At 39.8% G+C, this 26,076-nt stretch overlaps 1 protein-coding gene across 1 annotated transcript in view; it reads right to left on the bottom strand.

Annotated features, from left to right (window-relative positions):
• Window positions 1-2,403: 2,403 nt before the first annotated feature.
• LOC116504372 (sterol O-acyltransferase 2-like) overlaps window positions 2,404-26,076 on the bottom strand; it is a 43,910-nt gene continuing 20,237 nt past the window's right edge. The window contains 12 exon segments of the mRNA XM_032211352.1: window positions 2,404-2,550; window positions 4,116-4,206; window positions 4,208-4,259; window positions 7,368-7,503; window positions 7,903-8,001; window positions 9,029-9,123; window positions 14,298-14,364; window positions 14,397-14,426; window positions 15,070-15,115; window positions 15,300-15,381; window positions 16,258-16,333; window positions 18,578-18,860. Coding sequence (XP_032067243.1) covers window positions 2,500-2,550; window positions 4,116-4,206; window positions 4,208-4,259; window positions 7,368-7,503; window positions 7,903-8,001; window positions 9,029-9,123; window positions 14,298-14,364; window positions 14,397-14,426; window positions 15,070-15,115; window positions 15,300-15,381; window positions 16,258-16,333; window positions 18,578-18,860 — 1,108 coding nt within the window. The 3' untranslated portion in view covers window positions 2,404-2,499.

Raw genomic sequence — 26,076 nt, 5'->3', positions numbered from 1 at the left:
GTTATGTGGATTCTCAGATCATAGGTTGAAGTCAATGGGTGTTTGGGTTGTTTGCGTAGGATTCTCTTTTTGTTGTCTTAGGGCAGAGTTTCCTATTCGGTCCTGCATCTTTTCCATATCTTACCATCTTCTAATTTTACTTGGTAAGAACGGGGACCAATAATTGTACTGTATTTTTCGGAATATAAGATGCACCTTTTCACCCCCCAAAAGAGAGTGAAAATCTGGGTGCGTCTTATACTTTGAATGTAGCTCCACCACCCACTCCACACGTCGCATTTTCGGGGGGGTTCCATGTGGCGGGATCCTCTTTCACATGGCGCCTGATTCCCGAAGCTTCCTGGGGAACTGCAATGAAAGCCTTTTCAATGAAAGGATTTTCGGCTGTAGTGTCCCCACCCCATTCCAAAAAGGGTGCATGCAGAGGCCAAACAAGTGCAGCGTGTTTCAGGTGGCAGGTGGTTTCAGCATGCGCTGCAACCTGAAAATGCTTTCCTTCCCAGTTCCCCGGTGCACATCACAGAGCCACGTGCCCTCCTCCTCCTCCTCTACAGGCTGGCCGTCTGTTTTCTCCTGGCCAGCACCATCGGCTGGGGGAGGCAGGGAAAAAAGTGAGAGGGCAGCACAGTCAGGCGCGGGTGTAAGAGCCGGGCACAGACACAGAACAGGCAGATTAGAGGCAGCCACCTGGCTTGCCAGCTTGGCTGCTAGCCACCCAGAGTGCTCAGGCAGCAAAGGAAACCCATATGGCCGCCATTACCACCTGCCTAGTGCCTCAAGGAGCCGAGCAGCAGCAGTGAGATGTTTTCTGCACAGAATAGCCAAGAGAAAAGTGTGTAGCTGCAGACTCAAGAAAGATGTTCAGGCACAATTTGGGAGTGCAGGTGGGGCAGGGGATGGGGCGGGTGGGGCATGCATCATATTCAAGTCTGGCAGCATCTCCTATCTCCTCCACCAATTGCAGGAGTGAGAGAAGCAGTGCTCAGTTTTTCTTTTGCTCTTTGTTTATAGAGGCTACAGGATCGTGTTCATTATATTAAAAGTTAACTTAGTTCTGTTTGTGTTGATTTCCATGCTCCAGATAGAGAGAGAGATTGTGACCTGGAAAGAGGGAACTTCATCCCTGCTACTACAAACAGTTAAGAAGGAATCTCGCACTATAGGCATTTTATTCCAGTTATTCTTAATTAGGGGTTCAGATATTGTTCTGTCATTTCCAGCCAAAATAAGCAATGGTCAGTAATGATGGCAGCCATCAGGTGATTCATGATTGGAATGTTTCTTCTATCTATAAAACTTATATCTACTACATAATTACATATATTTATGTCTAATTTATAATAATTTGTTAATTATAATAAGAAATTGATGGAATGCTGTGCACACATTCAAATACTGTCTGCAGACAATGCTTCAGCCTCTGCAGTGAAGTGAAAGATGTCATTTCATGTTACATTAAGAGAAACAAACAATTGAAGATTGTGACAAAGGTTTTGATTTTTTTAAATACTGTACTGCAAGAGCAACTTGTTTCTTCTTGGATGAGAAACATGGCATGATGAGCAGACAAACAGATCACAAAGGTTTTCAATCAGGATATAAATCAGAAGCAATAAAGATATCCCAGCCAATGTTTGCCAGCCAGTTACAAATCGAACTGGTGAGATGCTGTCTACCCACATTTTTCTTGTTCACCAAGAAGTAGATCTTGGTCTACTTTATCAAATGCCTTGCTGAAGAATAGTTATACTATATCCACAGACTTTTTCTGGTCTACTAAGTTATTTACTTTGTCAAAGAATAAAATAGATTGGTTTAGCATAATCTGTTTTTATTTCCAAATATAGTTTCAAAAATCATTCACCCACTAAAGGAGGCATTGAATGGATACTGTGGTGGTAATTCAGATTCCCTTCCTTTACTGCTGGAGATAAAATGTTGAATGAAAGTCTAAAGGTAGAAAATATAAGCAGTACTTCTGATATTGTTGAATTCTAACTTCCATCATTCCTAATCAATGGACTTGTGGGAGCTGGATTTCAACTGTATCTGGACGGTGAATGCTGTTATAAAAGCAACAGAGTTTGGATTAAAGCTGGGATGTGGGATAACCTACATTTTAGGATGAAGCTTTCATGTTTTCTTTTAAGTAGTTTAAGAATGAAAATTAGTTTTGTAAATCCTGGAGGCAACTAAAGATTGTCATTATAAATTTTCCTTAGCCCCTTTTGCTGGATTTTGAGCACCAAGAAGACCAACAAACTTCACACCGCAGGCATCTTTGTAGATGTTTTGTCTCTACTAGATGAGAGCCTTTAAACCTACAAACCAAATTTTAGCACTCTCAGGTAAGGAATTTCCAAATGCAGTTTCCATGGAGAGGGAGGATGCATGATGTGCTGGGAGTCCTTGTTGCTGCAGCAGCAGGTAATGTGCTACCCTTGTGAGACATCATTTTTGAAGCAAAGTAGAAGGTTAGAGTAGGCTGGAAATAGTTGCTTATGCGTGGCAATACCAGGAACGTGGAGTCACTTGCCCCCAGAAGGTCTTCTGAAAAAAAGAAAACGATGACTATGTCAAGAGAAATAGAAAACTAGAAGGGAAAGAACTGCCATGAGGCAAAATAAATTAAGAATTGCAGCTAATCATGTGCTTAAATCTGGATCAGCAAGATCAGCCATATAAATGTTCCAACATAATCAGGAGCCCATCAGCACAATAACATTCCCAGAGTTTCAGCAATGTTAAAGGCAGCACTGGAGAGACTTTGAATTGCAGGCGTAGCCTATTCTGGGATGGATCTGGCTCTGTCAGTTTTGCTTCTCAGGCCCTTCAACTCATGGAGGCAACCCAAGGTAGCCCAGGGTTGAAGGATGCTGCTTGTCAAAGGCTCTTAGACTCAGAATTTTCTATATCACAGACCACCTTTTGCAGCTACTAATATGAGGAGAAGGAAGAAAGATTTGCTTTAACTCCCTGCAGGTGAGTATCTCCAGCTGTAAACAGATTCTTGCTATAAAAAATTACAGAACGTGGTGTCCTCAAAATATGCTGGATTCCCAATGAGAGCCAATATACATGGTTGACAACATGCTGGGCATATCTGCTGCTCTCAATGGACCTTTTATTTGGTCTTTTTTCCTGTTTAGGGCTCCATAAAATGAATGCCCCAAAATACAGCTAACATGATTGGATTTTATTGATTGGATTGAATTATTTAATGTTTTAGGGCCAAAAGGTGACTCAGACATAATCTTAATAAAGTAATCTAAGGAATAATGAAGCAATCTTTAATTAAATGGTTCCAGCCAGATTAGAGAGGATTTTTTTTCCTATTTTATCTCTCTCTTTATATCTGAAAGCAATAAAGTTGAAACCATTGTGTTCTCATTTTTAACAATACCTTCTGTAGTTTCCACATTTGTGCAAATATGTATTCCGGGCCTATGTTTTCCCCAATAGTGATGAGATAGAACTTATATATATCCTGAGTTGACCAGAAATAAAAGCAGGATAAAAACCAAATACATATTTATTTCAAGCTAGCATAGGTGGTAATAAAAATCAAATATTTATTTTGAGCTAGCATAGATAGAGGTAACTAAGGCTAGGAATAGAGAATGTTGGAAAAGGAAGGAAGGAAAGAGAAGGATGACCAGTAGCAAAGTGGATGGAGTCAGTTATACTGGCTATGACTGAATCATTGGGAGACTTGAAAGAACAAGTAGGCATAGATCAACACGGAGAAGATCTATTTATGCTGTCACTAGGAACCAGAACCAACTTAATGGCACAAATTAATGGTCAGTCGGTTGGTCAGTCTGTCAAGTTAATTAGTAAATACATATATGTGTACAGACTATATCCCCTGAGCTGCTATTAGCCATTGCCAATACCAGCAGAATTAGAATAAGCTCTTAGTTTTATAACAATTTTATCTGCAAGTTCCTGGTGTTCTGAATTCACCACCTTCTTATCTTAATTTTAGCAGATGGAATATATGCCAGCTTGTAGGCTTGACCCTCTTGGAAGAAGAGATATTTACAATAATGAAAATGGTATGAAGAGGGAACCCAAGACTTATTCCAACTCCACAACATAAACTGTCTACTCACCTCCTTGAGTGGACAGTGGGCCTGTGCAAACCACTCTTGGCAGTATAAGGAGGAAAAGATTGCTATGCCCAAACAGAGGCATATCCATATGAATGTTCCAGAAAGGGCCTTTTCTCTTATCATTGAGAACAAAATTAAAGAACGCTATGAGAACAAACAGAAAAGGTTAATTTTGTATATTCCAGCCACACTGAGCAAAGGAGATCTGCCACTTATTGATTTCTAATACTGTTATCTACAATGCAGGGGTGGGTTGCTGCCGTTCCCTGCCAGTTCTCGCGACCCAGAAGTAGCCTGCCCTGCCCCCAGCTCTGTATACCAGTCCCGGCCGGCCGGTATTTTGTTCCTTCTGTCTCCCCGTTGCTCAGAAAAGCAACTTCGGGAAGATCCTTTGCTAGCAGGCAGGCTCTAGGACACCTGCCACCACCAAAGGACCTTCCCGGAGTTGCTTTTCTGAGCAACGGGGAGACAGAAGGGACAAAATACCGTCTGTTTTCCCTGTGCTCAGAAAAGCAACTTCGGGAAGGTCCTTTGGTAGCGGCAGGCGTCCTAGAACCTGCCTGCTAGCAAAGGACCTTCCCAAAGTTGCTTTTCTGAGCACAGGGAAAACGGATGGTAATTTGTCCCTTCTGTCTCCGTGTTGCCCAGAGAAGCAACTTTGGGAAGGTCCTTTGCTAGCAGACAGGTTCTAGGATGCCTGCCGCCACCAAAGGACTTTCCGGAGTTGCTTTTCTGAGCAACGTGGAGATAGAAGAGACAAAATACCCCTGGCTCTCTCGCACACCTTCGTTCTCGGATTCAGCAAACCGGGCAGTGCGTGCCCTTGGCCAGGGTCCTGCTGAGCCCCGCTACTTTGGACGACCCTGGGAGGTGTTGAAGAAGGACAGGCAGCTCAGCCTGATCCAGGACAACAGGAGCGACAGCGGCTTATAGACAGAGAGAGAGAGGGAGAGAGACAGAGACAGAAAGACAGACAGAGACAGACACACATACAGAGTGAGAAACACACACCACACAGACAGAGGGAGGGAAGAGATACAGAGAAAGAGACAGAGAGAGACAGGCACACAGACAGACACACAGAAAATGACAGAGAGAGACACAGAAGGAGGGAGGGAGATAGAGGCAAAGAACCACACAGAGAGTGAAAGACAAACAGACAGACACAGAGAGAGAGAGAGAGAGAGAGAGAGAGAGAGAAGACAGAAAGAGAAAAAAGAGAAAGAAAAAAAGAAAGAAAAGAAAATAGGAGTGGGAGATGAAAGAAGATAGATAGATAAGAAGAGAGACAAAAGGAAGGAAGGAAAGAGAGAGAAAGAAAGAAAGAAGAAAGAAAGAAGAAAAAGAAAGAAAAAAAAAAAAAAAGAAAGAAAAGACAGAACTTATGACCACAATTGAGTCCAAAATTTTGGTTACTAAGCAAAAGTGTTGTTAAGTGAGTTTCAGCACATTTTTCAAATTGGCCACGCCTACATGGTCACATGACCACTGAGCCACTCCCTCAAAACAGGCCACACTTACCTCCCTGCGACCAATTAGATCGTATAGATTAGGCCTCCTCCGAGTACCATCTGCCAGTCAGTGCCGACTGGCAACCACACGGAGAAGAGCCTTTTCAGTAGTAGCTCCGACCCTTTGGAACGATCTCCCCGTGGAGATTCGTACCCTCACCACCGTCCAGACCTTCTGCATAGCCCTTAAGACCTGGCTAGCCCGCCAGGCCTGGGGATAAAGATAATCTGTCTCCACCCGAATGATGAATGAATGTTGCTTCTATTTTTATCTTTATGTACTATTTTGTGTCTATTGTTTGTACCCCCCTCCCCCATTTTATGTAAGCCGCCCTGAGTCCCCTCAGGGAAAGGGCGGCCTATAAATGTTAATAAACATAAACATAAACATAAACACACCTACAGAATAGTTTCTAAAAAAATTGAAACCTACCACTGCTACAATAGGAAGATTGCTCATTAAGAAACTAAATAATAGCAATTTCCATGTTAATTACAAGACAATATGCCCATCCCTACTTCCATGGAGGTAAATAATTTGGGAAATAGAGTTCTCAAAGCATTGTCGTTGCAGGTGGAACTCTCTGTTCCTAGAACCTAGGCTATTTTCCTGTTGCTCTTTTATCTGAGTGATTATTGTGATTAAAACATTTTTGGAAATGTGATTGGACTTCTGAAATAACAAAATTTTGTTTTCCAGTTATTAATTTTGTTTTTGCTCTGGCTTTTAATTTGTAAAACTGGTCCTGTTTGAGATTACATTATCCCTACTGCTGGAATAAAGAACCTTAATTTTCTTAGAGAACCCACTGTTTACTCAGTCAATGACCAGCAAGATTTGAAAAAATACTACACCAAAATAACTTTCTCAAGCATGAAAAAGCTGCCTCCATCCTAACCACACAGTGCATCATATGGGGCAATAATGCAATGTAGATGGGTGCCTGGGGAATTCTGGAAGCTGTAGTCAAAGTCACCAAGATTGAGAAACATGTTCTGACCTAGAATTAACAGAATCAAAACAGACTCCTTGTCCTGAACCCCCTTTTTTTTGCTAATGTGAATTCCTTGTGTTCACTTCCAGCAAAGTCCCGGAAATAAGCCTTTCGAAGTTTAATTGCAACAACAGACCTTATCAGTCCTTGGACAATTGCCAGGCCAATAGCTTCCAATTTCAAGGTTGTACAATGAAATATTAGCAAGGAGTCTCTATGAGGCACAACTCAGATAAGTAAATCTTCACAATAATAAACAAACTAATTGTCTCCTGCAAACACTACTCCCATTTTGCCCCTATTCATTCCATATAGGAAAGGCCATTCAGCGTCCACTTGTGACTTTATCCCAAGTTGACCCCTGTTCCTTAATATATTTTGAATAAATTTGGAGCAATTCCACCTACAAGTGGTAGAGAAAATGTATCAAAAGGACATGAAAGTGTTAATTGGGAAGTGTGGGAACCGCAGACCAGCAAAAGGGCAGAACAGAATAGCAATAGCACTTAGACTTATATACCACTTCATAGTATTTTACAACCCTCTCTAAGCAGTTTACAGTCAGTCTATTGCCCCAACAACCTTGGTCCTTATTTTACCGAGACCACGGACGGATGGAAGGCTGAGTCAACCTTGAGCCGCTCAGAATTCAACAGGAGCAATCCATGCCGCATTACTTTTTAATGGGCCTTGCTTGGATCCTCTGAGGGATGGTTTATTAGTCCATTTCCTGAGGCAGTACTAACCTCCAGTCATGGCAAAAAGCACAAAGAAGATGGGAAAGAAGAAGCCAAAAGCCAAGGTGAAGAGGTATTCATGGATAACCGCTGACAAAAGGAAGACCATGAACATAGCTCCAGCTCGGGCTCTCCCTCCTATCAGCTGGAAGAGAAGGAGCACAAGTGAATTATAGACCTCATCCTGGTCTTCCCCAATAAACTATGAAGACAGGCATAGAGAAATTACACAGAGAAGGTGTACTTTAGGGGGTAATATAGGGTGGGTTTGGTAACCTTGTCAGTCCTTTCAGGTAATCCAGACAGTAAACCAATAATAGTACTTTTATTGCAAAGTTTCAGAAATAGAATCTTGCAAGGCTGAAAGCGCTTCCCCCTTCCTGACCTTTATTTTCTGAGCCACAAGGAAGAATCCCTCCTGAGATGTTATTCTACCCGCAATCCTGCTCTGAGCTGAGACATCTCTTTTGGACCATTGCCCTGGCTGCAGTTCTTCCTCCTGCCCCCAAAGATTATTCTCACAGCCCATTACGGCCTTACCTACCCACAGAAAATCTTGATAAATATAGCAGTACAGCCAATCGTGTACAATCCCATTCCATGACCGAAAAAATGCCGAGAATGATGTGGAATTCCACCAGTCCTAGACAGGAAGAATGAAATAAAGAGCATGAAAAACATAGAAATGCCAGGCTTCAAATGGGAACATCACTGTATTTTGGCAAGGAAGGGAACAATCCACTCTAGATTGTCTGTTATAGGTAGTCCTTGAGTTACAAGGGCAGTCGGGATTAGAATTTCCATCACTAAGTCAGTGGGGAAACCAGTGCAACTGCCAACCAGGCCTCTTATTGTCCCTAAACATACATGTTTCCACAGGTGGTCATCATTTAGTGACCACAATTGGGAGCAGCAACAAAGTTGTTAAGTAGTTGTTAAGCTATGTTTTTTATTTGCCTAATTTATTGTTGAATTTACAGAGCTGCCTATCTCACCTCAAGTGACTGCGGTGCCATATGATAAAAGCAAAAATTAAAATATTTTAGAAGCCCATTAAAACAATTAGTACAGAAAATACATGTTTGCAATCTTTCTACTTTCCTTCTATTTACAGACCTGCAGAGGTTGTAAATGTCAGGATTGATCATAACTTTATCATCATAGTTGTAAGTGCACCCAGTTGCTACATGAGGGACCACCCGTATTTATTACTTTGATTACAAGCAATCGGATAGTTCAATGTCAGTTTCTTCAGTACAGTTGTTTAGGCAAGTTGAAATTTGCTTTTCTTTCAGAACCATAACCTCTTAGAACTCTTTCCAAAGTTTTTCAAACTGTTCTTCACGGCCAATGGACCATTCAAGTTATATCCATGAGATGCAGAAATGGACAGACTGACATTAAAGATAGAAGAAGAAGATACAGAGTATTTTTGAACATGGGGTATGTTTTATAAAAGGTTGGATAATAGACGTAGAAGTTAGGAGCTGGAAAAGTATTATTACGTACGCAAATTGACCTAATTAATACACTGTTCACAAAGTACTTTTGTATGTTAAATGAAATGTATAAATAAACTGTTAAAAATAGTATATCCATGAGGAATGAAATCCAGACTTCCCATATCTTTCTTGCCCCCACTCCCCCCTCTCATTTTCCCTTGTCATCACCTTGTAGAAAGAACGGTCCGCAAAGCGCAGGATCTCAGCAAATATGTTTTGCCAGTCCTGGAAGAAATAGAAGACCACGAATAGTAATGATATCCCTGAATGAGAGAGGTAAAGAAATACATTAGCAATAGCAATAGCAGTTAGACTTCTATACCGCTTCATAGGGCTTTCAGCCCTCTCTAAGCGGTTTACAGAGTCAGCATACGCCCCCACAGTCTGGGTCCTCATTTCACCCACCTCGGAAGGATGGAAGGCTGAGTCAACCTTGAGCCGGTGATATTAGAACCGCTGAACTGCAGATAACAGTCAGCTGAAGTGGCCTGCAGTACTGCACCCTAACCACTGCGCCACCTCGGCTCTTATTAATTCTTCCCACTTTCGGGAGAAGGAAGAGATTAAAAATTCAATTATTGTTACAGATTTAGTAGTTTAGTAGTTGTAGTAGTTTATTAGTCTTGTATGCCGCCCACTCCCGGAGGACTCCGGGCGGCTTACAATAAAAAGGGGGAAAGGGAATAAATAAGACAAACAACAATTTAAAATACAACAACATTCATAGTTACCGTGGGGCTGGATACTTCAACAGCCCCCGGTCTGCCAGAGTAGCCAGGACTTAGTGGCTTTACGGAAGGCCTGGAGGGTCGTAAGGGTCCGGATCTCCACGGGGAGCTCATTCCAGAGGGCCGGAGCTGCAACGGAGAAGGGTCTCCCCCAGGGGGTCGCCAGCCGACATTTGCTGACAGATGGGATCCGGAGAAGGCCTAGTCTGTGTGATCGAATCGGTCTTTGGGAGGTAATTGGCAGAAGGCGGTCTCCCAGGTACCCAAGTCTGATGCCATGAAGGGCTTTATAAGTAACGACTAGCACTTTGAAGCGTGTCCAGAGACCAATGGGCAGCCAGTGCAGCTCACAGAGGATAGGTGTAACGTGCGTGTACCTAGGTGCACCCACAATCGCTCGCACGGCTGCGTTCTGGACTAGCTGAAGTCTTCGGACACTCTTTAAGAAAGACAATTGCAAATCAGGTTAGACTTTAAGGCTAATATCCTAATGGAATGTCTATAGAGATTCTTAATCATCCAGGTCATCATTGTCCCAAAGACCTTTACAAAAGGCATCTTGACATTCTGGGGTTTTTCCTTAAAAATGTTTCACTTCTCATCGGAGAAGCTTCTTCAATTCTGAAAATGAACTAAGAATCTTCTTGGATGAGAAATAAAGCTTTCACAGAAAAAAACCCAAGAAAGTCCAACTGACTTTTTAAACGTACTTTGGGCATATCCAAGTGGAAGAAAAGCAGAATGGCTGGACTATGTTATTTTTTAGTTCCCGTTGTTAGGAACTACCTTGATTAGTGGCCGTTTGCAGTCATGATGGTGATGAGAAACTTTGCAACCAACCCTACATTTATAACCTTCAAAGGTTTGTAAAACAAAACCAAAGAAAGCTGAAGTAATCTCACCACACAGTTATTACTTAGCAACCATTTTACTTTCAAGTTGCTGGTTCTAACTATGGTCACTAAACAAGGACTAAAGTACCATGGCACTGTATGACTTGAGAAGATCTCTTTTTGTGTGATGTACCTGTTTTTAATTAAGGCTATAACCCTGCATTGTCAAAGATTTAGACACCTACACATTGATGCCATTCAACTGGTGTCCAAATGGAGTCAGAGACACTGACACGAACTTGCAGTTTTATATACTAATTAGCAATCATTTCACTTAATGTTCATATTGGTGGTCCCAACTGTGGTCACTAAAAAGGATTAAAGTACCATGGCAATGTAGGACTGGAAAAGATCACTTTTAGTGTGATATACACCTGTTTTTAATGAAGGCTGTAGCCTACATTGTCTAAGATTTAGACACCTGCAAATTGATTTGTGAGACCACCATTATTATTGTTGGTGGTGGTCATAGTCAACCAGATTTTTGACTGATTTTATGACCCTTTTGTCCACCTATTGAGTCCAAGGGATAGGCAGATGTTAGTGTTTGAGGGTGTTAAAGGTATTGTTGTAGGATATAAGTTGCTCCATGCAAAGCTGGCTTTTGCAATTGACTGACAGTAGTTTTGTCAATGCGGATGGTGTTCAACTTGAACTCCAAGGAAGGATGATGGATTTGGGCAATGTTCAAAAGGGCATATAGTGCCGAGACGGTATTCAGCAGGTTCTGACCAGTTCTGGAGAACCGGCAGCAGAAATTTTGAGTAGTTTGGAAAACTGGTAAATACCACTTCTGACTTGTCTCAACCCCATCTATTCTCTGCTTCCTGACTCCCAGATAATCAGAAGGAAATGGAGATTTTACACTAACCTTTTCCTGGCACATCCACCAAGCCACGCCCACCAAGCCATGCCACGCCCACCAAGCCATGGCCGCAGAACTGCTAGTAAAATTTTTTGCATCCCACCACTGATATAGACCATGGCACTTGGAGAATAATTAAGGCAAAAGCAGAAGAAAAGAGTAAATATCTGCAGGTTGCGAAAGCACTTTTACTGGAAACAGAATCATTCAACAATGAATTCATAAAGACTTCTTTGCTTGACTTTTGGTCTATTTCGCATACTTTCATCATGAATAAAATGAGCAGCCTGCCAGACCTACATCATCATTTTCTTTTCTTTTTTTAATTAATTTTTTTAATTTTAATTTAAAACAAGTACAACATCTTTCTTTACATGCTATAGAAAGTGTATCAGTCGGTCACAAATAAACTTTCGTACATCTCCTCCACAGTCAACAAACATAACTCATGTTAACTGAAGCATTTTAATCAATATTCATACATATCACCATCATCATATATCCATTTTCATTTGACTGTAATTATTATTTAAAAATATTGATAATAATAATACTCTTAAACAATACATGCCCACACCAGTGGGAAAATAAAAATAAAACAAAAACAAAAAAAAAGACAAAAAGAAAAAAGACAAGGCAGGGAAAAAAAAAAAAAAAAAACAAAAAACAAACAAACAAAAAGAACACAGGTATATTAAAAAAAAGTATATCAGCTGGTTGCAACATGTTTTGGTGCATCTCTTCCATTAATTCATATTAATTCAAATATCTTAACTCAAACGTTGACATCATTATACCTCCACTTTTAGTTAACTACAGTTATTTAAACATCCTTCATCCTTGACTATGCCAAAGAATTAATCCATAACACCTGCTGACATTTCATTTACTTGTTTGTAAAATCCTCTATTAACATCAAATCCTCATATCCTATTTTAGCTGAACATCCATAATATTTAATACCAAATATTCCATCTTCCATGCAGTATAGTTTATTATCATTCTCCCTTCTTTATGTAGTTATATCGTATATCATAACATTTTCCCCATAAATAACATTAACTGTATATATTTATTTTATTTTTAATAGTGATAATTATTGTGATTAATAACCTTTATATATAGTCCAAAGTATTTCCAACCTTCCTTTCTCATATCCAATTATTATTTATCATATCAACTCCACATTATATACATTACTATCCATATCAATTATATTCAGCTATATCTATTACAAATAAGAGTAATTAGATTTAGCTAATTTTAAATTGTATTCTTCCATCTGTCAGCCTATGTCTCTCCAATAACAAAACCTTCTCAGTCCTATTGCCATTCGTTGAATAGATTTACCAAATGTTTTTATAAGCAAGTCCAAACAGGGATATCTTCGCACCTTTTTGCTCAGGATGTCTCTGATGAGATAATAATGTTGTCCCAGGCTTGTTAAACTTTTCAAATTGACTTTAATTCTCAAGGGTGGAATTAAGAAATCTGCCAATGATATTTCATAAAGTGTAGATTCTTTAATACTTCTCATTTCTCCTGCGCTCTGTCTCTTAAGATGAATCTTCTGTGCAGCTACCCCCCTTTCCAGCACTGCATTTCTTTCTTCCTCCGAGATAGACCAGACATCATCATTTCTCACATTCTTTATTTGTATTTCAGGAACATTCAAACATTCAACGTTCTCACCTTCTTCTTCATATTTTAATGTCAAATAATCTAGTTTTTTTTCCCAAATCTTTGATATGAATCAAACAGTTTTGAAATGTAGAAAAAAGTATTTGAAACGAGCCCTTGGGAATATAAATCGATGCCATGTTGTGACGCAGTTAGAGACCCTAAGATATTTGCAAGTAAAAACACGCTGGGAGCTGTGCGATCTTATCTGATCTTAGACCAACACAGCCAAGCAATAAAAGTGTCAAATCGTGAAGGGCCAATTTGTAGTAGATTAGTTTTACAACCCACTTAGAAAGAGTCAGGGGGGAATGTTGACGAATTCCTTGAAGCGTTTAAGAAATAGGGTAACCACCGGCCATAAATCCATTAAAAAAAAACCAATTCGCCACTAGATTCTTCTGTTCTTTGGTTTCAATTAGCTTAAATTTTAGTGCGGACCGTCTCTCTTTGAGTAATAAAATCAGCTTACCAGTTGAATCCACTTCCACCTTTCTTAGGGGCAACCTGCAGTTTCGGTTAGCATACAGCTAATCCAGAAAGGAGTTGGCAGGAGGGGTTAATTCCAAGCCCCCCAGAGACTTTGCGAACGTCTCTGAGGTCACTGGATCTCCCCTCACCTTTCACTGTCTCTCCGGGACAGCTAGGGTCCGACGACCCTCCAAAATTCCTTCGGAATAGGGGAATTTCAGGAGTAGCCTGAAACTCCATCTTCTCACTGCTAAGCCCCGCCTTCTTTCCTACACCATCATTTTCTGTAGCAGTTACATATAGGCCAAAATCATAAATATTTTGGCTTGTTGTATGAAGTAACTATTTATTGATTAAATATATATGCTGCGCATCGTTATCCAAAATAACTCTGATGGCTATGTACCACTTATCTGATACATATAGTCCTGGTCGTATGACCACAATTGAGTCCAAAATTGGTATTGTTAAATGAGACCATTTTACGACTGCCCCCATTTTACGACTTTTCCCACCAGTATTATGGCATGTATTTGATCACGTGACCATGGGAATGCTGCAATGATCGTAACTGAAAACATTATAAGTCCCTTTTTCAGTTCTGTCGAAGGTCACTAAACAAATGGTTGTATGTTGAGAACTACCTGTAGTATGTCCCTTCACTTTCTCTAAAATGTGATAAATCATCCTGATTGTGTTTGAGGCTTCCTGTTTCTTCTACAGATGAGGTCAACATCCAATTGCGTAGCATTACTGCTTAATCCCATTAAACAAATGAAATCACAATTGTTTCCACATACCGGGTATAACTGAATCAAAGATGGAGAGCAGCAGGGTTTTGATGGTGAAAGGCTGCTTATGCATGTTGCCAAGTTAGGGATGAAGTAGTATTTCAGAAGGAAATTCACAAAATATATACCAGCCAAGAACTGTGGAACAGAGAAAAAACTCTACCTTAGCGACCTACTGGCATCTCCATGTTGTTCTGGCAAGGCATACAGGTTGTCAGCTCTCAACTATGACTAAGAGAATCCTTCTTCTGGTCTATGATCTCAGAAGCTGGATTTGGCTGCCATTTTAATATCCTACAAAACCCAAATACTGTCCTCCAACACCAGCCCTCTTCTGTTTAATTTTAGTCAATCTGTCATAGATTTCTGCACTACACACATCCTGAGTGGTTAAATTCCACCAACTCTGCTCTCTTCCAAACCCCTTTTTCCTTTCCTTTTCCTGTGGGAGATATTTGAAAATACGTACATTGTGTCTAAAGTTTTAAATTGAACATCTCTTAGGAAAGTGAATGATTGCATCAAGTATGTCTCAGGAGAAATGTTATAACTCATTCACTCAAGGCTACAGAACTCTGGGAAATTTAAATGGTGGCCTTTGGTCACCCAGGGCTTCTTAAAACAGTATTGTTGGTATTTACTCCCTTGGCCAGCTAAGACACCTTAGGGTTACCAGTCTAGCTGAGTCTTGTGCAAAAATCCAATAGTCCCCAAGCACATTTCTAATTCACAGAGAGGCCAGAAAAAGCCCCGTCAATGAAAACTTAATGTGTTTTCTCACCTCGACCAGTTTTCGGATGACGTAACTCCAGCGGATGTATGGATCTCTATAAGGAAAGGAGCAGGGATTGAGTTGAGATATAACAGAGTAGTTCCCTTTTCTTGGAAAATACAATGGTTACAAGGTTGCTCTGGGGGCATGAACTGTATCTCCTGAAGCCCATTTTGCCCATTCTTTTTCTCACAGAGCTGAGAAACCAGGGAGCCCAAAAAACAATATGCAAGAGTTACCTTGGATAGCTCATTCTGTAGATCAAAGTTGGGCAGAAGAGAAAATATAAGTAGGTTGAGAATTCAGGACAGCTTATCTTCCCTGGAGTGGGAGGGAAAGAAGCAAAGGAATGGTTGAAACTTCAGCTGCACTGAAGAAATAGTTGCCCTGGAGCTTGCATGTTGCTCAAGTGGAAATTAAGCAAAGCTTAATCTGTACATGACAATAGCAATAGCAATAACAATTATTCTTACAGTATATATAGCTTCATAAAGCTTTACAGCCTCTCTTACAGAGTCAGCATATTGTCCCCAACAATCTGGTCCTCATTTTACGAACCTTGGAAGGATGGAAGATCAACCTTGAGCTGGTGAGAATCAAACATCTAGCAGTTGATAGAATCTGCCTGCAATGCTGCATTCTAAACACTGTGCCACCACAGCTCTTCTTATTAGCATAGTTTATGATTCATCTCATGTACAAAAAGTAGTTAAGGTGTGATACAGGATGCAGAATTCAGCTTTCTGAAAATCTGCCTCCATTGGTAACAAAAGCAACAAACAAGGAATTCCATGTATTCACAAGGATTAATCACCTAATTCTGCAGTTCTTTCTGCAATATGAAGGCTGGCAAATAGGAGAAATTGTGATTTGTGAGGAATTTGGAGAAATGTACTTGACCCAGGCAAGAGGTTTCCTTTGCTTTGCTTCCATATTATACTTTTCTTAGAATTTTGCAACACTTAAAATCTATTACAACATCTACCATACCAAATCACTGACACGCAAATAGAAAGTGTAATCCAATTCTTTCATAGGTTGAGAAAGTCTGTGATAGCAATCAGCATGTGGAAGCCAATGGTTACATGATTATCTTATGCTACAACTCAATGCTGCAATTGGTGGAAAATCAGTTTGGGGACTATGAGGGTGACTTGTAGCTATCGCAGTCAGCACGAACCTCCAAGTCAAACTCACCAACTTGGTTCCTGGCATGGAGAAGAGGAGGCATCGATTCTCGCAGAAATGAGTAGCTTTTCATCAGGAACCGGATCTGTGCCAGACAGGGGAACGAGCAAGGAAACAGCGTGAAGTTGAGTCATGTTGTTCCCATGTTCCCATGGTGGATCCTATGGATCCCATGGTGCTCCCCACTCTGCCTGTCTAGACTTTTCAGACAGAAATGGCCCCTGCTTACTCACTTGGCTAACTGTCAGCTATACTATCTTTCTACTAAACATCTTGCTTGGATGAAATCTGCTTTTATTCTAGCTAGTAAGAAGAACATATTTAGGGCCATGGCAAGTGCTACTGTCACCATTTATATATGACATATACTTGACGATGTCTGCTAAGGACCATATCTTCTGTCACAAGATTTTTTAAAAATGTACTGTATATCTTCTTCAGGGCAATGTATAGGGAAGTATGTATCTTTAACCTGGCCTATCTTTAATGAGTCTATTTGGGGTTGGTCCAGGCCATTCAGAGGATACAAGCATAGCAACCGGTTCTCTGCCCAAATGATTTCTTCCAACAACCATTTCACCAAACTGCTCAGAAAGTTAACAACTGATTCTCCTGAAGTGGTTCAAAGTGGCTGAATCCACTACTGGATGCCAGACAGAAGAAAGCTACCTAAACATGGAGTGAGGGTGGCATGTCTTGACCCATTCCAGTCCGGCTTCAGGCCTGGTTACAGCACAGAAACCGCTTTGGTCGCATTGACCGATGATCTCTGGAGAGCCAGGGATAGAGGCCATGCCTCCATCTTGGTTCTCCTTGACCTCTCGGCGGCTTTCGATACCATCGACCATGGTATCCTTCTGCGACGACTGCGGGAGGTGGGGGTGGGAGGCACTGTTTTGCAGTGGTTCTCCTCCTACCTCTCGGACAGGTCGCAGTCGGTGTTGGTTGGGGGGCAGAGTTCGACCCCTAGGCCCCTAACATATGGGGTGCCGCAGGGGTCGGTCTTGTCCCCCCTACTATTTAACATCTACATGAAACCGCTGGGCGAGATCATTCGGAGGCACGGGATAAGATACCACCAATATGCGGACGATACCCAGTTGTATCTGTCCGCCCCGTGCCAACTCAATGAAGCGGTGGACGTGATGAACCGGGGTCTTGAAGCCGTTAGGGACTGGATGAGGGCTAACAAGCTTGTATCAACCCGGAAAAGACCGAGTGGCTGTTGTGTTTCCCTCCCAATAATTTGGCTAGTGTTCCATCACTCAGGCTGGGGGCCAAATATTATACCCCTCAGACAGGGTTCGCAACTTGGGAGTCCTCCTGGACCCACAGCTGACCTTTGACCACCATCTGTCGGCTGTGACCAGGGGGGCATTTGCCCAGGTTCACCTGGTGCGCCAGTTGCGACCCTACCTGAACTGGGAGGCTCTCACAACAGTCACTCGTGCCCTTGTGACCTCTAGGCTGGAATACTGCAACGTGCTCTTCATGGGGCTGCCCTTGAAGAGCATCCGGCGACTTCAGCTAGTACAGAATGCGGCCGCGCGAGTGATTGTGGGTGCACCTCGGTTCGCCCACATAACACCTCCGCGAGCTGCGCTGGCTACCTGTTGATCTCCGGGTGCGCTTCAAGGTGCTACTTACCACCCATAAAGCCCTCCATGGTAGTGGATCTGGGTACTTGAGAGACCGCCTCCTGCCAATTACCTCCTTGCGACCTATTAGATCACACAGATTAGGCCTCCTCCGAGTTCCATCCGTCAGTCAGTGTCGACTGGCGACTACGCAGAGGAGAGCCTTTTCAGTATTAGCTCCGACCCTTTGGAACGATCTCCCCATGGAGATTCGTACCCTCACCACCCTCCAGACCTTCCGCACAGCCCTCAAGATCTGGTTATCCCGTCAGGCCTGGGGTTAAAGATTATAATCCGTCCCCTCCCTAATGATGAATGTGCTTCTATTTTTAATTACGTACTGTTTTATATGTCAGTGTGTACTCCCTCCCCTATACGTTGTAAGCCGTCCTGAGTCCCCTCAGGGAAAAGGGCGGCCTATAAATAAATTTATTCAATTCAATTATTCAATTCAATTCAATGTCTTCTCTGTACAATGGCAAATATATGGCCTGTGTATGGAAGTTTACATTAATGCTACAGGGGGCCTTTCTAGCGCTTGCTATACGTTCCACACTGAGATGTATTGGGGCAACCAGAATTCCTTCATAAATCCAACCTCACTTCAAACGTCAACCTTCGCTTCTCCCATTTCTGTTTAAGAACTCCTTTCCCCTGTACCCACTTTTTTTTTTGCTGCCCCAATGCCATACCTGCTCCAAGAGGACAATTTTACGGGAGGCAATTCCCAAATTACAGTAGACAGCAATATAGACGGGGAAGAATCCCAGCACTGCAGCATGGCAGAGAAGCATCAGGAACACCAAGGTGACCGTCAAGAGGTTGGGGAACCTGGTCGTCTTCAAGCAGCCTGACCACATTTGCAGAGCCTGAAAGGGCACAAATAAGGTGTAGAGGAACATGCAGAGCCAGGCCAAGAGTGCTGTGGGCAGCTGTCGAAAGCCAATGATAAAGAGCTCGAAATCCAAAACAAGACTGTAGAAGAGAAAGAAGAAAAAGTATTCTAAGGATGCTGCCCAAAAGATGAGGATGTTTCAAGTGAAATAAGCAGTTTCTCTGGGTTATCCCCAATATTCAGTGGCATGACTGATGAAAAGTGAAGGGGACTGGTCCTGCTATTTTGAGGAAGGAAACTCACGAAAGTTCCCATGAACTCTTCAAAATAGTCAGAACAGAGTTAGAATGACGGAAAACCCACCTCCAACTGAAAATATTACGATCAGTCCCCTTCATTTGTTTCATATTCATGTTTTGTTTCATAATGTTTTTTTTTCATAATTTCAACTATTGCTCATCCTTAAATATTGGACCCACAAAAAGGTTCCTAGCACAATTTAAATGGATCAAGAATAGAGGACCGCAAGGTTTTTTGAAGGGTCTGTCATATTAGGAACATTACTCAACATTCCTATCAGAATAATGTCCAATCCTTTTTTGGTACATCCCCCTGAGCTTTCTACAGCTCATGTCGAGCTTAGGTAATTGTATGAGACATTTATTTATTACCTGTAAATCTTCCATTTTGAAAATTCAAGGTTAAATACCTGGACTTTCCTCCTGATCTTATCCCCAATGAAAGCTGAGAGATTGATCAACTAACCCAAAGTGACCCAATTCTGTATGGCTGTATAATAACTCTCTACCATTTCTATAGAATAAAGCAGAACTTCTAACAATGCACAGAGCTGCTGGTGATTTCAAGGATTTGCCTATCATGGACTTTTCCTTCTCCTTCTTTTCCTTTGAAGAATTATTTCATTTGTAAGGCTTCACAATTAAAAAGTGGCCCATGGCAGCATACAACATTAAAAACGAATAAACGTTACAGTGAGCAGAATGGCCAAAAGGCTGGAATGATGCCAGAATCAGATTTTTCATAGGCCGATGGAGACTTTCCATGAATGAAAGCAAAAATACGTATCCCATGATAATGAAACGAAAAACTGGGTTTGTAAGGTCCTACACGTCACGGTGGTTCGGTGACTTTTCCGGTATCTCTGGGATTTCCTTTGAATTCGGATTGTTTGGATGGGCCAATCCGGACCTAAACCATCCCGAAGAGTCAGTGAAAGGTAGGGGCAGATCCTGTGGTCCCAGAGACACCCGCAAAGTCTCTGATGACCCAGAAAAAGCCCCTCTTCCCAGCGATCACGTCAGCCCCCAGGCTGCTGAAACTGCTGACAGCTCCTTTACACAAGCACAGGAGAGAAGCATGTTGTTTTGGTGAGAGTTTTTAAATCTTTTTTTCTATTGAAAAGAGAACACCCTAAATTTGGAAATTTAATTTAAAATAAAGGCTGACTAGAGAGAAAGCGGCGGATTTAAGACAGCGAATTGAAGATTTTTTCCCCCTTTTTTATTTTCGGAAGCCGTGCTGGACTTCAATTGCAGTTGAATGTGGATTGGCTTATTGCGCTTTTCCTATACTTTTACTTTTGGACTTTGTGGGCACCCTGAATATATCTAAGCTCTAATTGTTTTAAAGATTCCTTTTTCCTCTTTCTTTGGCTTTCCTTTTTGTATTTTCTATGCTCTGTTTTTTTAAAGTTAAAGACAGAGTGGAAAAAGACAAGAATTGAAAGTTGATACAATTACCATTGCCACCTAGTGGACTTGAAACATAAGTTTTATTATCTGAATTGTTTAGAGAGAAGCTGTTCCCTTGAAGGCTATTTGGTTAAGAACTGATAGGGGCAGGAACACAATTGTTTATACAGCTGTTTCCTGTGGAAACTTTCAGTATCTGGAAACCTACTTTGGAATAAACAGAAGCTCTAAGGCAATAGCAGCAATAGCAATAGCAGTTAGACTTATATACCGCTTCATAGGGCTTTCAGCCCTCTCTAAGCGGTTTACAGAGTCAGCATATCGCCCCCAACAACAATCTGGGTCCTCATTTTACCCACCTCGGAAGGATGGAAGGCTGAGTCAACCTTGAGCCGGTGAGATTTGAACAGTCGAACTGTAGAACTGCAGTCAGCTGAAGTAGCCTGCAGTGCTGCATTTAACCACTGAACCACCTCGGCAAAGCTCAGAGTGACCTTGGAAAGACTTTCATCTTTAAAAAAAACTTTGAATCTTTTTTTCTCTTTTTGGTGGCAGTGCTTATTTTGCTAGGGAGGTGGTGATTTTTTCCCTTGACTCCTTTTTGTCCCCTGAAGCTCTGAAATATTGATTCCTTTTTTTTCTTTGCTCTCTTTTCCTTTTGAAGATATTGGAGACATATGGATGGCTTGTTTTAAAACTTAAGTGAATTGGACTGAAGAATTGTTTCTTTTTTAAGTAAGGAATCTTTTTTCCCCCTCTCTCTTCTTCTTTTCTTTTTTCATTTTGTTCATAATTCTGTTCTTTTATAGTTGACATTTAATTTTTGTAATACTCCAGTGGTGTTTGCGACTTTTACACTACTTGATATTAATTGGACTAAAATATAAAAAGAAAAAACTTAGAAGATGAGTAGAAAGATAACACCTGTTGGTTTCACAACAACAACCCCTGCCTCCTCACCTGCAGGAGGACAAAGATCAATAAAGACAATGCTTCAACAGGAAAAAGAAGGGAATAACTCTAGAGGCAATTATGCAAGGGATACAGAATTTGCAAGCAGGAACTGATAGCAATGATGAGAAGTTAGACACCATTGTAAAGAGGACTGAGAGTATAGAAAAAAGAATTGAGACAATAGAGCAAGGAACAGAACACATAGAACAAAAGACAGCTAAAACAGAAGGAAAAATAGAAAACATGCAACAATGGATGATGAAATATGAGGACAGAATGCAAAAAATTGAAGAAAAGGTTAAACAAGAAGAGAAGAAGGCTGAGGAGTTTGACAGCAGATTGAGCGACATGAAAAAAGAGAGCAGTGGAATATTAGGATGGGAGATGGATCGGTCTGAATTTTTCTTAAGATTTCAAAGCATAGAAGAAGAAAGAGGAGAGAACCTAGTACAAATAATATCCGAAATTTTGACAAACGTATTAGAGATATCCAAAGAGAGGATGATGGATGGCATAGATGAAGTGTTCGAGTACATACAAGATATGCAACGAGAAATGCCCTCCCAATGGAAGTCCACGTAAGATTAGTAAGAAAGCAACTAAGCTACAAATATTACAGAAAATGAGAGACAGAAAACTGGAATATAAAGGCAAGGAGATTGTAGTTCTGAAACAAATTCCAAGAAGAGTGAGAGAGAGAGAGAATATCAATTTTTGACTAAGATACTGCTCAAGAAAGGTGTTAATTATAGATGGCTCATACCGGAAGGTTTAATATTTGCATGGCAAGGACAAAGATACAGAATAGATACAATCATAAGGCAGAAGCTTTCTACGCAGAACACTTCAGAGGAATGGCTGAGAAAACTGGAAAAGAAGAACTATTGGTACAACTACTGGAGGCACCCATAATCGAGATTGAAAAAATAGAAATCGCTGTAGGCGGAATTGATATAGAAGAAGGGTGGGATTTATGGTGGGAGGCTTAAATCCCAGAGACAACGAGAACCCAGATCAACTAGAGCCATAAATCCTACATATAAAGTATAAACATGGAGGAAAAAAATGGTCACAATTAATATAAATGGACTTAATTCAGCAATTAAAAGAAGGAAAGTATTCCACAAATTAGAAAAGTTAAAACTTGACATAATCTGCCTACAAGAAGTGCATATTCAAAAGAGACATGAGCATCTACTAGTACAACCAAAGCTTGGAAAAGCTTTACTACATTGGCGAATTGTAGGAAAAGAGGAGTGATCTTCTACATTAAAGATAAAATTCCAGCAAAACTAATTTATGCAGATGAAGAGGTAAGAATCTTGATGGTGGAAATTATGGACAATATCAAAAAATATTCTTAATTGCAATGTATGCACCCAATGAAAAACAAGATGAATTTTACAAAAAACTACACAAAAAATTTTCTGACTTGGACTATGTTGATATTTGTATGACGGGAGATTTCAATGGCATTGTAAACCAGAACATGGACTACAAAACAACAAAGTTAAATAGAAAATTGCTTCTTAAATCCTTTTTCAGGATGATAGATGAAACAAATTTAAAAGATATTTGGAGAGAAAGAAACCCTACAAAAGAACAATATACTTTTTATTCAAATAGACATTCATCATTTTCCAGAATTGATATGATATGGGCCTCAACGGAATTGATTTGTAACGTACATGAGGTTGAGATTGAAACAAGCACCTGGGCAGATCATAATCCAATCACTATCAAATGGAAAGGCCAAAGGACAAGATCTAGATGGACACTAAACAATACTATATTGAAAGAAAAATACTTTGTACAGAAAATAGAAAAAGAACTGACTTTTTTCTTTAAAGAAAATAGAAAAGAAGATATATCAATGCAGAATCTTTGGGATACAATGAAGGCCGTTACTAGAGGTCTGATAATAGATTACACAAGGAAGAGAAATTTAAAGAAAAGATAAACACATAAAGGTTTAGAGAATGACTATAAGATACTTGAAAAAGAGCTACAGATATCTCCACAAAAAAAAATGTTAAAATAAAAATGGACACAATTAAAGACAAAATGGATCTACTGGAAAAGGAAGAATTGGCACAAAAAATAAGAGGTTTTTAGAAGTTATGAATGAAGTGATGTCTGAGAGTAGAATACCTTAATCATGTTCAGAAGCATACATTGCAATGCTACCCAAAGAGGAGACTGATTTAACACAAACTAAGAACTATAGACCAATTTCCTTATTAAATTCAGATTATAAATTATTTGCATCTATACTGGCAGAGAGACTTAAAAAAATACTTAAATAGTTTATCCACTCAAAATGGTTTTTTTACCAAAGAGACAAGTCAAAGATAATATGAGAATGATTTTGGATACTTTGGAGTATTATGAGGCCCATCCCGAAAAACAAATGGCTTTGATGTTTCTTGATGCACAGGAGGCTTTTGCTAATGTGAATTGGTGATTTATGTTCCTACAATGGGAACAGATGGATTTTGGTAAGAAATTTATTCAAACAATACAAATGGTATATCATAAACAAACAGCAAAGATAATGGTAAATGGAGAACTGACTGATTCTATTGAAATAAAGAGAGGTATGAGACAAGGCTACCTACTATCACCGTTACTTTTTCTCTTAACATTAGAAGTTTTAAACAGAAAGATTAGAGAAGAAGAAGAAATAAAAGAATGAGAATTTAAAAAGAGGAATACAAGCTACAAGCGTTTGCAGATGATTTTGGTTTTTATTTCTGAGGACCCATCAGTGACTGCACCCAAATTGTTATAAAGAATAGAGCAGTATGGAAAAGTAGCAGGCTTGAAAGTAAATAAAGATAAACCAAAGATTTTGACAAAGAACATATCATTAAGACAAAAGGAAGAATTGGCGGAAGTCTTGCAGATTCAAGTCACAAACAAGGTTAAATATTAAATAACTGTTAAATAACAGCTAGATGCAGCACTCTTAAGGAGGACAATTATCAGACTGAAGCAGCAAATTGCGACTGACTTGATGAAATGGGAAAACCTACAACTATCAATGATAGGAAGAATTTCTACAATTACAATGAACATTTTACCCAGAATTTATATCTGTTCCAGACAATCCCAATCAGATTGGGGAAGGACTTTGTTTGAAGATTTAAACAATATTTTTGAAGTTTATCTGGCAGGGGAAAAAAGCAAGAATAAAACTCAAATTGCTGCAAGATGCTAGAATAAGAGGAGGATTGGTCTTACCTGACTGGGAGCTATATTACCAGGCAACAAACCTGATGTGGATTAAGGAGTGGCTAACACTAAGAAATTTTAGATTATTGAATGTAGAGTGTCATGATTTACTGTTGGAATGGCATGCTTTTTTATGGTATAAGGGAACCAAAGCACATGGTTATTTTAGAAGACATTATATGAGGGAGGCTTTGCTATTAAATTGGGAGAAGGTTAAAAGGTGACATTACTTAAAAACTCCAGTCTGGATATCAACCATTGAAACCTATTCATATCCAATAATATATAAAAGGAACAAACAGTTAGATATGTTGAAATATTGAATGCAGAGGGGGAAATCAAATCTATGCAAGAGTTGAAACAAGAAGGAATAGAAATGAATTGGTATTCATATGTGCAGATACACTGTAGATATAATGAGGATAGAAAATCAGAAGGTCTTTACAACAAAATAACTGAGCTAGATAAAATTTTAACAGGTACTGATGAAAAAGTAATTAAACATTTTATGGATATCTATTAGAGGTTAAACTATAAGAGGAACAAGTCAAAGAAACTATGATAGCTTGGGGGGGGAATTTTGGACATGGGATTGAGTTAGAGAAATGGCAGAAATTGTGGTCTCAAAATTATAAAATGACAATGTCAACTGCATATAAAGAAAATTTGTATAGGATGTTTTACAGGTGGCACCTACCCCCAACGAGAATTGCAAGAATGTTCAAGAATAAGTCGGAAAAGTGTTGGACTCATATTACCACATGTGGTGGACTTGCACTGAAGCCAAAAGATACTGGACTAAAATCCACATGTGGTTGGAGAAAATGATACCTAAACACATAGACTTTAAACCAGAGATTTTTTTATTGGGCATTATACCAGAAACGTACAATAAAGACTTGAAATATGTGATTGTAAACAGTTTAACAGCAGCTAGATTGTATTTGCAAAAACCTGGAAAAATGAGAAAATACGAAACAGGAGGAAGTTATTCGAAAAATAATGGAGTGTGTTGAAATGAGTAAATTGACATTTGAAATTAGAGAACAAGAAGATGAGCAATTCTATAAGATATGGGACTTGTTTTATCAGTGGCTAGATAAAAAAAAACCCTGGAAATGAAAAATGTTTATTCATGTTTCAATTGAAGGAGATAAGTGATAATACAAAGACATTTTGTTGTTAAATAAATCTATTTAATAAATCTATAAATCTAATAACGGTACAATGAAAGACTGATATATATAGTCTTCATAATATATGAATTGAATAATTTAGAATATTTTGTTCTAAAATGAAGGATAAGGATAATAATGAACCTATGTATATATTTGATAGATGATTGGTGATATTATGCATAATTGTAAGTAGTGATGTATATTATAAAGATATTTTGTTGTTAAATAGTTTAATAAGGAAGTAATGAAAGATTGGCACATGTATGAAGTGAATATTT

The sequence above is a fragment of the Thamnophis elegans genome, chromosome 2 (genome assembly GCF_009769535.1).
Source record: "Thamnophis elegans isolate rThaEle1 chromosome 2, rThaEle1.pri, whole genome shotgun sequence".
NCBI lineage: Eukaryota > Metazoa > Chordata > Lepidosauria > Squamata > Colubridae > Thamnophis > Thamnophis elegans.
The sequence above is the reverse complement of the archived record's forward strand: the minus strand, read 5'-3'. Positions and strand labels throughout refer to the sequence as shown.